Genomic DNA, 14625 nt, shown 5'->3' with positions numbered 1-14625 from the left:
CTACATCAATGAAGCAATGGAATTGAAGTCAACAGTATTGAGTACACATCACGTCAAAGAATCTCATACATCAAGAAACTTGTTATCTATAATGAAGAATATTACTCATAAGTGGAATATAACATCATAAGTACACAAGGTAATTACAGATAGTGGTGCAAATATAAAAAGGGCAGTGAGGCTAAGTGGTTGGAACCATTTGGCATGCTTTGCTCACTTGCTTAACTTGGTTGTGACAGATGCCATTAAAAATGATGATGAGCTGACTTTTTTGATTCAACAAGTCAAGGCAACTGTTACATACTTCCATAAGAGCTCAAAGGCATCTGACAATCTTGTTGTGAATCAAAACAGATAAAATCTCCCAAATCATAAATTAATCCAACAAGTTGAAACAAGGTGGAACTCTGTTTACTACATAATCGTTACATTGAACAGGAAGAAGCTGTCAAAACCACCCTGTGCTTGTTGGACAAAAGTGATTTAATCATACTTAGTGAGAAGGCAGCTTTGATGAAAAATGCTATATCCACACTCATGCTATTTGAAGCTGTGACTACTAAAATGAGTGCTGAAAAGAATGTCACTGGCTTTAAAGTCATCCCATTATCAAGGGGTCTGCAACGACTTACTGCCACTAGTACAAGTGTCCTGGGTGTCAATCTCAATAATCAAATCGGAAATAGTTTTCCATTAGGAATGGAGGAGAATTATCTGATAGCTATCCCCACTTTACTTGATCCACGATTTAAAAAGGCAGCATTTACTGATAGAAGTAGAGTGGAAAGAATGTCTCGAGTATTATTAAATGAGGTAGTTGCCTTACATCAACATCCAGCACCTGAGGCTGATACAGGATCTGTGCCGTCCACAGCAGATGTTGAGACTACTTGCCACGGTGATGCCAGTGTATGGCAGTTTTTTGATCAAAAAGTGGAACACATATTTTCCCAGCAAATGCCATCAACGTCAGCATTCATGGAATTAGATCAATACTTCAAAGCACCAATTCTTTCAAGGCAAGAAGATCCATTAAAATGGTGGAAGACAATAAACACATTTATCCCAACGTAGCAAAGGTAGCACGTAAATATCTATGTACTTTAGCCACATCTGTACCTTCAGAACGCCTTTGTAGCAAAGCAGGAGAAGTGTCACAGAAAAGAAAAAGTATCAAGCCGAAGAACGTAGATATGATGCTTTTTTTGAACAGTTGTCCTTAACCGAGTTGTTAACTCTTCTGATTTGAGTGATTTCTTTGATTTTTAATGAATTTAATTGTATTCATAACCATTTTTGAATGGAGTTTAGTCAATTAACAGTTAATAGGTGTGATTTAATAACTTATCAATAATTTTTATTGATATCTAGCATTTTGCTCAATTATCGACAATTATCATATTGTTTCAAAATTTTGATTACTGCCTAGCACTACAACTGGAGGCCACTTTGAATGTTTCACTCACCACTGATGTTTGGATTTCTCCAGAAACTAAGTTGTAATGCTGTGAGACAGCCCATTATATCACTGGCAATTGCCAGCTCAAATATTTACTGGACATATTTAAGTTCAAAACTGAGCACACAGCAGCTCACATAGCTGCCAAATTTCACTGTGTTGCAACTGCCTGAACATCAAGAACAAAATTGCTTGCATCACTACTGATTATGCCTCAAACATGATAGCAGAAATAAGGGAAAAGGCTTGTACCATGCTTTGTGCATTCTCTGAATAAGCAAGACCTTACATGCATCAAAGAAAGGTGTAAGCGCATCGTTTCCTATATTCATTTACGTGTTAAGCCTAGTGCAAGGGTGTATCTAGGAACTATAAAATGGCCACTGAGGGCATAAAGCCATAAATATTAGTGTTAAAGGAAAAGGGACAGAAAACCACTGTGTTTGTGGCAGGAAATGCGTTCCCGTGTACCTTAATAATCTAATTATTGTATTATTGTAATAAATTAAAATGTGTATGATATTAGATACTTTTTGTACTAATCATTAATACCGTAGATTGGGAAATTTTCATGTAGATTTATTTTCACCAGTGAAATTTTTGCGTGTTTAATTTTTGCCAGGATGACTAGTGGTGAAAATTAAGCATGGTTAAAAATTAAACCATAGCAGTGCTTCTAGTGACAGGTTTCTTCAGCTTCCTTGAAAAGTATTTCGAGGCAGATGTTGCTCCATGTTGAATGGCATACTTGCCAATCTGTGAACGTTCAGAAACACTAAACTTCTGATAAGGGCTGCAGTGTTTCTTACTATTCTGACCACAATCGTTCTCTTCTTCTACTGTCCTGTTCATTTCCCTTATTACATCGAAGGGAATAAGAGTAGAAAGGGATTGTCTTGGGTCTGGAAGGTTGTGAATTGGCTTAAAATATCGAAGCAAAGCCATAATCAATCGTTAGCTCTGGGTAACGTGCAGCTGCGTTCAAGGCCATGTGTTTAATTTTAACTCGCTCTAATTATTCGCAATGTTAAGATTTTTGTGTGTCAAATCTTAACCACTTAGTAACATGGTGAAAAATTTTTAACGGTGAAAATTTCCCGATCTACGGTAGTTAGATAGTGGATAGTGAGGTCAATTATCATGGAGTGAGACTCTTCCTCTATAACTTTTGCTTTTGTCCAAGCACTGGCTGTTGGCTTGTTTGTAGTGCCCTATTATTTTTTTGTGTATGCGTAGCAGCATATTTTGAAGTACAGTTTTATTATATCCCTTTGTAGAGTTGCTGCTGGTTCCCGCTTTCAATATGATGTTGTAGGCCTAAACTCTTTATCATGACATTGTACGACCCTCCCAGTTACTCTGGATGTCTATCTTTCATTGTATTTTCATGAGAATAGTTGGAAGTGTCTCTGACTAGCCTCAGGCAGGTTGAGTAACTGCTCCAGTTTTACCTGCAAGACATTTCTAGTGCTCTGAGGTAGAAGTAAAAGTTGTTGCTGCATTTGGTTAGCTCACCTCTGTCAAACATACGAAGCCATGACTGAGTGTCTTCAATTACTTTAAGAGGGGAGCTACTATCAAAGTTTTCATGATCTGCTCTGTTGTCTACGAAGAACTTCAATAATGCCAATTGCTCCTCATTTACATTCTGTCTTCCTCAATTTGCATATGATGTACCCTGGTATCCCTGCTACAAGCCATAAGGCATTTTGTTCATTGTATGCAAGTTGTTTATGTCTTAGGATCTCTGAATAGATGTTGTTGGGTAATGATGTTTTGATGGACGATACAGTAGTTAAATGTAATGTCAAAGCTAAAATTTAAGAATAATCAAGACCAACAGCATAATGAAAATTTCTGCATACTGCATTGTATTAATCTGATGACGTGAATTATCAAAAATGAAGCCATATTTGCTTTCAAATTTTGCTACTAGTTGCCTTGATGGATAACAATTGTTTTGAGTACTCCAAATAGATGTATTTGAAAGTTCTTTATTACATCCGGGTTTGTCTTAGTCACTATATACCTCACAATTCTATCTGCTGCCTGTTTTCCTGTTAAAATCAATTTCTCCATTTTGCATTAGTGTAAAATGATGCCTATATCAAGAGGCAAAATTGCATAAAATTATATATGATTTTATTACTACTATATTAATATTAACAGTTTTTATATGAAGGATAGATATTTCTGATGTTTGCAATGAAGTAGTCTCATCATTGTGCAGTTCCTTGGTACTACCATCTAATAAAAATTATATTATCTGTGAAGACATTCTAATATCTTAGTAGGCTGGCACTTAGTAAGCTAGTACAATCTTAGTAAGCTGGTATGTTATCAAATTCTGATGACTATTATTTTTAGATATTGTACCAGTTACAGCATTTTTGAAAAATGATTTATCAATTGAATTGATTTAGTCTAACCTTTAGTAAGTTTTCGTTTTGGCAAAAGTTCTGATGATACATGTACTGCTGAGATGTGGTCAGTCTTTGTTCCAATCGTGTTTCCCTTTACAGTATCAATTTTTACGCTACCAATGACTCTTAGAGTCTGGTTATTCTTTAAAAGCTGGTCAACTGTTGGACTTTCTTTAGCTTAGCCTCTCTGACACTGTTCTACAAAAAATTTTTCCAGTGGGTTTTGCGATATATGGTCACTAAGAAAGGATTTTACTAAAGGTGTGGTAAAAATATTCTTGATTAAGTCACTGAATGAATAAACTGTTGATTAAGATAAATCTAACTTGTTAACCGTACTCCACAAAGTGTTTCACTACTTAAAACCAGTTGGTTTCTTTAACTTTTTCTTAGGTCAGTCCTCCTTTTTGCTTGCTCCTCCCAGTTTTTTAACCATGCCAAAAACTGCTTAAGCCACTACATTAGATATACAAACAGCAATTAAAAAAGAGAATTTGCATTTAAACAATAATTTAACCAGTGGCGTAGCCAGACCTTTTGTGATGCCTGGGCTGGGGCAGAAAAATAATTGGTGTGTCAAGGGCACCAAAAAATTTCCATGCTGTTAATGATATTCATGATGGGCGTGGTCAATTAAATCGGTGGAAAATGGCTGATTTGAAGTAGGATTTGTATGAGATTGCTGGTTTTTGTGTTAGATCTCACAAAATACTATTGCTAAGCAATCAAAATCTAGGAAAGAAGTCATTCTTGTAGAGCAGTGCTCAATAATCTCTGGTAAACAATTGATCATTGACATTTCAATTGTCTAATTATTTGATCTGGGATCTGATACCCCGGCCCAGGCCCGGTAGGCCCAGGTGTAGCTTCACCTCTGAATTTAACTCAATCCTTGCATCACTTCCCTATCCGTATGGCTGTTTAAAAATCTTCAGTGTGTGTTTTGACTCAGAATAGCTCTAAACATTCAGATTATCAAAAAATTATGGATTTGTTATGCAAAATTTACTGTCTCCTTGGCATTCTTTATGGGTAGCCTCAGTCCACAAGCTATACTTTGACTTAATTCCTATCATATACATATAGCCAGATCAACTCTCATTTTTAAGAATCCAGTAAGGTATACATGTTCAAGCTTTAATTTGTGTACATGCCAAGAATTATAATCTCTGATACAGGCCAATCAATGATTCAAGCCTGATGTCTGTTTTGATACAGCCCTGACTGGCATCAATACTGAGTCATGTTTGTTGCTCTGGCTGAACCAGGGCCACACTTCAGCATGACTGTATCATAAATGGTTATCATGATTGTATTATACTAGACTCATTTTTTTGCAGGCTGTCCAAAATCCATGACACAGGAATATATTAAGGCTGATCCTGATTAATATCAGTCATGATTCAAAGTAAAATTCTTGGCTGAGTACAGTTGATAAGCCTTTAGTCTCAGTGACTAATGATAAAACTGTTTAATGTGCTCCCAACTAATTGCTTGCCATTTAGCTGTGATATATAGTTTAAATTATATTAGACTGTAATTTTAATGTAACTAACCTGCAATTTCCTTTTAGGATTAGCAAGACAATCCTGTGCTGTGTTCAAGAGGAGTGGTGTATCTGAAAGGAGGAACACTTCACGAGTGTCAGATCCGTTGTTTAATGGATTTCTGAATTTGTGGCATATTTTATTTGTTTTTATTGTTATGATAATGCTAAAAAACTTTCTATTAACAGAGTTGCCATTGGGAGATATGCAAGTTACTTTACACCTGCATCTTTAAACATTTATTATAGCTTCTGAGATTAAAGAAACCAACTGCTCACCCATCACAGTAGATGTTGGAAAAGTTACATAAAGAGAAGCGAAACTGGTAACAAGCCCTCTTGTCATGATAGCCATCATTGTAGCTGTGAATTCTAGCTCTTTGTCTTGCATTTGCTGGACCTTTATATTGATGCTCTAACTGTAGTAAGTGGTTATTAATATCATTAATATCACTAAAGCCTATTAAATCACCAGGTTGCTTTGCTTGTAAACTAATCCAGCTTTTATGTATATCCCATCTCCCATGAGCATGCTTCTGGTTTGGTTGAAGAGTGGGGGCATTGGAATTTTTGATCAGTTGATTGTCTAAATTGGAAGAGTCAAACTGAACCCTTAAAGTATGAGTGTTGTCTAGGAGTGTGTGCTAAAAAGGTAAAATTATGATGTTGGTCTTTCGAAGCAATTCGTAAGCTTTTGATGATTTATGGCTAAGGAAGATGCAAACCTTAATCATTGCTGGGTGCCATCAATAGTTCTTGTTAGTTGATGGCATTGCAGCCTTATATTGACTGATCTAAAAACATTGAAAGCTATTTTTGGGATATGATGCTACCATTTTGTTTTCATTATATTGCATTATTTGTAGAAAGTCTTGATGTGTAGCATCAAGTACATAAATATGATCTATATTCACTTACCATATCTGTCTGTAACCTTTCCTTTTTTGTTTTACCAATTTTTGGCATTAATTGTCGTAGTTGCCTGGACATACCTTTAGCTTCAAGATAAAGGATTTATCATTTTTGCTACTCATATCATAACTATTTCTCTTTCAGAAAAATTTTTCTGATTGAATGAAGAAATAGAGTAAGACATTGCTATCTATTGAAGCTGTAAATAGTGTTCGTAGTTGTGTGCTTTTTTTTCAGGATGTCAAGACAATTTTTTGACTATTACTTGTATCTGCTAAACATCACACATCTGGCATAAATTCAGCATGTAGTGGTCTGCAGGGTCCATGTGTCTTTTCTGTGCTGATGTTGATCTTGATGCTGATGCTCGTTTTGCACTGCTTTGTTGATGTAAAGTTGTTTTTGGTTTGTCTTGTAGATTAATGGAATTCTGTTGTGCTTTTTACTATTAGCATTGAATTTTTTTCTGAGCATCTATAAAATAAATAATTATTAAAATACTGTACATTTCTAAATTCAATACTGCCCTAAGGTTGACATTGTGCATGCAGAATAATGGGTATCATTACAGTTTAGTTAAATTTTGTTCCAAAAAGTACAATAAGTTAAAAAATTGATGGTCATGATGCCTAATACTGGACTGAATTACTACATTCTTTATAAAAAGAATGCTCTGGTCCTGAGCAATATGGTACTTATGCCATATTATTATTAACCTTGTATGATACTAAAGCTGTAAAATTTTGTGGATTGTTATGTATCCTGAAGATAATGTAGTGAGCTAGTTATAGTAAATAGAGGCGTTGGTGGTAACAAAAAGTTGAATTGATGGAGAGATGATGAAAATAAATACTGTTGGACAGTGTGTCATAGACTGGTCACCACAGTAACATTTATTAACAACATTAGTTACAGTGGATATGTCATGGATACACACCATAATGCTGATAACTCTCTAGCCAAATTTTGTGTTCATGAAAAGAAAAGAAGCCTTATTTATTTATATGTTAGAATGTAGAGGGAAATTACCTCTGTTACCTGCATTATGGCAATATATGTTTTTGTAAAAAATTCTACAACCAAATCATTAATTTCTTTCGGGTTAAGGGTACAAAACAGAGTCAATTTTGGAGTCAACATACTGCTTTTATATTTCAGTGACACACTTTCATTTATACAATAGTCTAGTTACCTTGTTTCTCACGTTATTCAAATGATTATAAACTTAAACAGTAGCGTAGGAAGGTTGTCAGAGATGGGGGGCTGCAAAATGGCATGCGAAGCGCGCCGCCATTTTGGCCATGACGTCCATCTTGTGCACGTAGCGTTCTGCAATTTTGACACCTTTTATTTTTGTGTAACGCCAGAATGGCATTTCCATTAAATTTGATACAGTAACAAAATATTTTATAAAACTTTATAACAATTATTTTATTTTTCTAAAATAGTGCATTCTGCAGCTATTTATTTAGACAAACTGACTCCCAACATCAGCAAGATCAAGAGAATCAGTCAGAGAGTCATGAACATAAAGCATCAGTAGATTATTAAGCCTCTCTTGAGTCATAGTGCTACGAACAAAAGTCTTCAATCTACGCAAGGCTGAGAATGATCTTTCCGCTGTTGCTGTTGTTACAGGAACTGTAAAATACACTTTCAATACTTTGTCAATTTCTCCTAACTTATGCTTATAAATATCACTCTTATTCATAGAGTCTGCTATAGTTTGTAATGATGTAACTTTTTTTATTGAATTTTGCTGGGCGTTTTGAATCATATCTTGAAGCATTGAGAGTTGTGCAATGAAACATTTTTTATTAATATCCTTCTTGAGGTACTGAAGTAATATTTCTTCTGGTTCATCAATAATGCCATTTGAAGCTTTAAGTAGGAGAGTTTCTAAGCTATGAACTATTTAAAGATCAACATGACTAAACCTCTTTTCCACTTCTTCATATGCTAGTTCAAGAGCTTCAAAATAAATGTCGATATCTCTCTTTTGGTGTCTGATACTGATGTGGTTGACTACCATCATCAAACCTTTTAGGTGTTTTACGATACTTTGGGAGACAAGGCTCATCAGTAAGTTCAGAAAATGCCTTCAGAACAAATTCGTAGAAAGTTTCAAAAGAAGATTCTGTTCTCTGTGATTTTAAGTGAGTCACAAGTAGGTGAGCACCATTAGTGGCATCAGACACAGTAGTATTTTTTGCTTGCATACTTGTTAAAAGCTGCTCTGAGTTACTAAAAATCAGATATGACACCTTTAGGCCAAAAAATATCTCAAATGATTCCATCTGTTGTAGTAGGCCATTTGCCTTAGCAGCATATTCATCATTACCTTTTCTAACTTCATCCAATGTATATATAATGCTCTCATAGTTCATCAAAATGCTATTAATTGCTGAGTTTCTCACTGTCCAACGGGTAGGGCATAAAGTTCGTATAGCAGGAGTTGTTTCACCAGTGTCAATAAAAACTTGAGACCGCATATGATTAAACAGAGAAAGATGCTTAGGTGAGTAAGTGATAAGTTGTATTAACACAAACAGGAATTCAATAACATTTCTCATCAATTGTGATTGCTTTGTGGTGCTTTGAATGCATAAACTGAGGTTGTGGGCACGACAGTGAACATAGAGGGCATGCTCTTCCTCTCTTTTAATCAAAGCTTGTACTCCATTTCCTATCCCACTCTTGTTGGAGGCCCCATCAAATGCTTGGCCACGACACTGACAAAGGAAGAGAGCATCTGATTAAAAGATCCTTAATGCATGTAAAAATAGTGTGAGCCCTTGTGTCAGGTAGCTGCATAAACCCAATGCACTCTTCATAAACTGCATATTCATCATCAACCCATTGAATAGACAAAGACATCTGTTCATTGCGACTTACATCTGTTGCTTCATCAGCAATGATTGAAAAAAGGAAGAATTGCTTTTAATGTTTGAAAGTATGCCACGAAGAACAGAATTTCCCATAATCTTTATAAGCTCATTCATGATTTAAGGAGAACATACTCTCTATGGTACAGCCAAGACTTCAATTCTGGGCATTCCTCTGATCTAAGTAATGTTAACTTATATAAATTGCCTTCCATATGATTAGCATCTTCATGATGTCCTCTTAGAGCCAGCCATTGACGAGTTAAAAGTCGAATGCTTGAAAGTAGCTTTAGCAACATTTCCTTATGATGCTGTTGTGACGTGATGTGTTGCTGGTTTAGTTGTACACAGACATCAGTGCCACTAGAATGTGCTGCATGCTTAAAAACTGCTTCTCTGTGCATCTCACTTCTATCATGTTCTTCTAGTTTCTGTAATGCTTTCTTCCAGTTACAAAACCCTTCTTCCAAAAATTTGTTTACTTGACGTTTTGTGAAAGTAACTAACTTCTTTTGCTGAGCATATCTGCAAGTATGGCAAAATATCTTGTATCGTTTTGTACACACTGTGATCCAAGGATACTTCTTATACCAGCTTGTTTGAATAGATCTAGTGTAGGCCTTTTTTCTGCTCCAACTTCGACAATTATGGGCATAAGATTGTCTTGATTTTTCAAGTGTGACAGCAGCTGGTTGAGATGGTGGGCCAGTTACACTGATACAACACGGACATGAACACTGCTCTAGCTCTGACAAGTCAGGGGTTATAATACTATTGGATGAGCTATGTTGATCATTTATAGAGCATTCTTCGCCACCGCTATCTTCATCAGAGGCATTGTGGCCAGAAAGGGGACTGCATGAGATTTGAGAAGATGATGAATTTGAAGTAGCGTATGAAAGAGAATCTTACATTTAAAATATGTTGTCAAAAATATTAACCAGCTCAGTGACCTATGTTTTTTGAAGAACTGTGATAGTGTAAACTGTTTCGCCATTTTTTATTTATTACAATGTAACAATAATGATAATCAATTAATTATAATTATTATTTACTATTATTAATCACTATTATTATTATTATTATTATTATTATTCAAAAATTTTATAATTCAATTGTAAATTTTTGGGGGGGGGCCCAGCCCCCCCGCCCCCCTCGTTCCTAGGCCTATGTGAAATTATAGAGTGCTGTAAAATGTGACAGAAGAAGATACAAAAGAAAATTAAGAGGAGCAACATTAATACTGTAGCACGTTTAGATGTGTACTGTAGCACATTTAGAAGTGATTTGTTATTGCGCACTTACAGGAAGCTTCATAAACAGGTACCAGAGGTAAGATGAAGTTGAGCTCTGCATAAGGAAAATTTGTAAAATAAATCATGGTTTGACAGATAAGAAACTGATGGAATAAACTTCCATTTTTTGGTCAAAAGAACTTCGCACCATCAACGTACCGGATCGGTTGCTATGATACGCATTATATGCCTGTAATACTTTCTGTGGTTGGCTATCCCTTTCCTTTTAACTGTAATGCCAAAAGCAAAGCGTGCCTCCATTTTAACCATGCCCCTTTCTACAGCAGTAAAACAATATTTGCCTTCAGAATTACAGGTGCGGTTGAAGGTAAGGTCAAGATAATTTCAAACATTTAAACTAGTTGTGGTACTTCAAATTGCTTTGTAAAGTACTGAAAACTGCGAAATAATGATTGGGGGCTTTGTTAAGAGGCTTTATCATAATCCAGAGGTCCAGGACTTGAGTAATTTTTTGAACCCAAGCATAAGGGGGGTACTCAAGCCCCCCTTGCCCCTCCTTGGATATGCCACTGTAGTGATAAACTGGCAGCTATGCCTAAGCAACTGGCAGCTATGCCAAAGCAACTGGCAGCAACGGACCACAAGCTTATTCACTAAATGGAACTCCACCTACTTAATGTTCCAAAGGTATGTGAAGGAGCATGAAATCGTTAGAGGTACATTGTGTCTCTTTGGCCATAACACTGCCTTGCATCACATGACCATAACTGCCATATCTGAGTGCTGGCAGTATTAGCACCATTCCTTGAGGCAACAGAGAACATATCAGCTGATCAGTATGTTTCAGTATCACTGATAGTACCCTGCTACAATGGCAGTGCCGCATTAGCTATTGTACATCATCCAGACTTGTGGAAAATCAATGCTAGCAGATATCCACAGTTGCAAAAGGTTGCTTCAAAATGCTATATAGTAGTGCCAGCTAGGTTCTTCAGGACCATGTGAGAGACTGTTTTCAAAGCTCGACAATTTGTTAGTGAGAGAGGAAATAGGCTGAAACCTGAGAACATTGACACCATAATTTGTTATTTTAAACTTCAACATAAAACTAGTAAACTAGTACTGTAAATAAACGTCATGGACTTCACTTACTTGTTTGCGTCATCATTGTTCATTGTTTATTTTTTAACCACAAATAATCATAGTCAATACTGTGCATGCGCACAAATACCGTAGGTCGGGATATATTCGCGGCTGCAATTATTTGCAGTCATAAAAAAATCAATTAAAAACCATGGAAACTGTTAGAGCGTTGCTATGACAATTAAGACAATGTGTTTAGTGTTCAGCTATTCATCTGTTCTTTAGCAGCTATAGTGGAGCCATTCACCAATAGCGAGTCCTTCTCTATCTGTTAACTTCTTGTATGGACTGCTACCTCGGAGCTCTTTCAGCCTCTTTGCTGCAAATTGTTGCTGGTCCGCGTGCTGGTGATAATAAACCACGCCCAAGTCAATAAACACTAACTAGAATGGGTGGAGAGTCCCAAAATATGGCGAGGCACTAGTTGTGTAAAGAACCGGTGAAGCAGCTCCAAAGAGCCCAAGGCTCAGTGACACAAGAAGAACAACAGCTCAAGAACACTGCAGCAAGGTGCTTTTCCTCACTATCGCGCTGTTTTCAATTAAAATAAAACCTCGGTTTCCATGGTTTTTAATTGAAATTTTTTTTATGACCGCGAATAATTGCAGCCGCAAATATATCCCGACCTATGGTACATCAGTTGGTAGTACTCGAAACTTTCAATACACAATGCAAAATTACTAGGAATCAAACCGAATTCGATTTTTAAGGTACTGAACAGCACTACACTACAACAAAAATGGGAAACCACCTGGTTTCACATGATCCTTTCTGACGTGACATCAACACATTCGATTGTTAATGTTACCTTAGGGGCCCCATTGATTCAGTCTGTCCAAGACATAAAGCAACCTAGGAGGAAAACTATGGACGCACTGCTGTAAGGAAGTGTGGCCTAAGGTAGTTGGGCCCGCTTCCAAGACAATTGAACCTCAGGTAAGTAAATTATACAGGGCTTTGGATCAATATCTTCAAATCTCCAACACCAAGAAAGAAAATATGCTGCCCTGGGGCAGATATTGCATGTATATACACAATACACAATTATTTACATGAAAATAATAGTAAAGAGTACATACATGTACATACAAAGTGATTATTCCTTAATACTTAAAAATACATGGATATTTTTATTTTAATAATTTAGGGGTGTGGTTTACTTTCTAATATGGCGATAGAAACATGTGCTACTCCTAGCTCAATAAATATTGATTATTATTCCTTCTTTACACTACCTACTCGGCCCCAAATGAACAAAGACTGTGTAGCTAAATGTAAGATATGTTAAAAGGACTACAAGTGCACACTAACTACAAAAGGAAACCTTTTGAAGCACCTACAAACATCCCACTCTCATTTACATAGATATCACCGAGAAAAACAGCAGCGTCAACTAAAAAGTTCTAATCAGATGCTTCTTACAAGTGATGTGCAAGCGAAGAAAAGGCCAGACTTCAAGAATTAGGACAAAATTGCTACATCTGTTGCCTTAAACTTGTGTGGAAGTGGAGGACCTGCTCTACAGATGGTTGAACAACCATGGTTTTGGTCATTCATGACTGATGTCAAACCTTGCTTTATACTAATAAGAAAGGTAAATGATTTGTATACTCATGATACAGAGCTCTTCCTAAAAAAGATATCAGCATTGCAGCCAAAGCCTACAGTTACTGATGACTTTTAGACAGTGAGAGATGGTCGAAACTTCCTTGGCTGTACTATTCATTTCATTACTCAAACAGGTTCTTTGAAAAATAGCTTACTTTCTTTCAAAGAAGTTCCGCCTCCACACACCGGTATTAATGTTAGGAATCGTTTCGAAGATGAACTAGATCGAGTAAAGTACTATGTTTTCTTGCAGTAACAGACAATGCTGCAAATATGAAAAGTGCCTTCACCATAGAACTTGATGAGTTCCCTTGTCCTACTGAAAATGATAAATCCGACAGAGAAGATGAGAACATGGCAATGCTCTCTCTGTGGATAAGCCAACCACTTTCACATTTTGACAGATTTATTGGGTGTGATGCTCATCAGCTACAGTTAGTAGTACATGATGGCTCTAAAGAGCTTTTAAATTACCGTTGAGTTTAAGCTGCATTTAAAAAGGTGAAGGCTATATGTACTCTGTCACGTCAATCAAGTCATTTTCATTATGCATTACAAGAGAAAAGGATACATACTGCCAATAAAGCACGATGGAACTCGTACTCAAGAATGCATAAATATATCTTAAATCATTCTAGTTATTAGTACTGCATTAGAAAGTTGAAACCACTTAACTCTCACTATTACTACTACTGATAAAGAAAATTTTTAAGGTGTATATGTTTTAGAATACTTCGCTGAAGGAACCGATATCCTACAACGGGAAAATTAACCTACCTCTTGTTGTCTTATTCCTGTCACTGACTCTTTAGAAAATGCAAGTAATAGTGTTCCAACAGATAATACAGCTATTAATGCATTGTGTGAAGCAGACATTGCATCATGTATTGAACATCCTTTACCATTTATTTACATCTACAGTGATAAAAATGTCATCTATCTACGTGTATGCCTGCTTTTCATTTTCGTCTATCTACCTCTACTATACATATTGTTAATTTGACAACAGTTTTATTTTATTGAAAACTATATCATTTAACATGTAACTAGATCAGTTAAGTAAAGAGAGGAAGAGAAAAAATGAGAGATTAACTATTTACATGTACATTGAACTCTAATGATAATTGTATGCAGAAACAACTACTTAAAAAATAGAAGTTCTTCCAGGTTTTTACTGCTGAGTCTTGTTCTTCTTTGGTTCAGTATGATGCCAGCCTTGGAAAATAGTCTCTCCACTGGGGCAGAGCTTGATGGGACAGATAGCAGCTCTAATGCCAGAGTTTTTAAGGGAGAACTGTTTCTTCCTGACCAGAAGACAGTAGGTTTTACATTTACTGTTGGAGTATCAAGGTACTCTTGAAGTTGAACATCTAAAGGGCTTAATGTCTCTTGT

The 14625-nt window shown here is 36.2% G+C and overlaps 2 protein-coding genes across 2 annotated transcripts in view; one reads left to right on the top strand and one right to left on the bottom strand.

Moving 5' to 3' along the window:
• The window catches only part of LOC105313656 (uncharacterized), a 3741-nt gene extending 2667 nt beyond the window's left edge, over nucleotides 1-1074 (top strand). Inside the window, exon 2 of the mRNA XM_011407252.1 lies at nucleotides 439-1074. Within this exon, the coding sequence (XP_011405554.1) occupies nucleotides 439-1074 (636 nt within the window). The remainder of the gene's footprint in view (nucleotides 1-438) is intronic.
• A 6734-nt stretch (nucleotides 1075-7808) lies between these two features.
• On the bottom strand, nucleotides 7809-10781 carry LOC105313655 (zinc finger MYM-type protein 1-like). Its single transcript, XM_011407251.1, has 3 exons — nucleotides 10680-10781; nucleotides 8370-9072; nucleotides 7809-8251 (listed from the first exon to the last, which is right to left on the bottom strand). Exons 1-3 carry the CDS (start codon nucleotides 10779-10781, stop codon nucleotides 7809-7811), a joined length of 1248 nt encoding a protein of 415 aa, XP_011405553.1.
• Between the last annotated feature and the right edge of the window lie 3844 nt (nucleotides 10782-14625).

This window comes from Amphimedon queenslandica, unplaced genomic scaffold (genome assembly GCF_000090795.2).
Source record: "Amphimedon queenslandica unplaced genomic scaffold, v1.1 AMPQUscaffold_13253, whole genome shotgun sequence".
NCBI lineage: Eukaryota > Metazoa > Porifera > Demospongiae > Haplosclerida > Niphatidae > Amphimedon > Amphimedon queenslandica.
The sequence above is the reverse complement of the archived record's forward strand: the minus strand, read 5'-3'. Positions and strand labels throughout refer to the sequence as shown.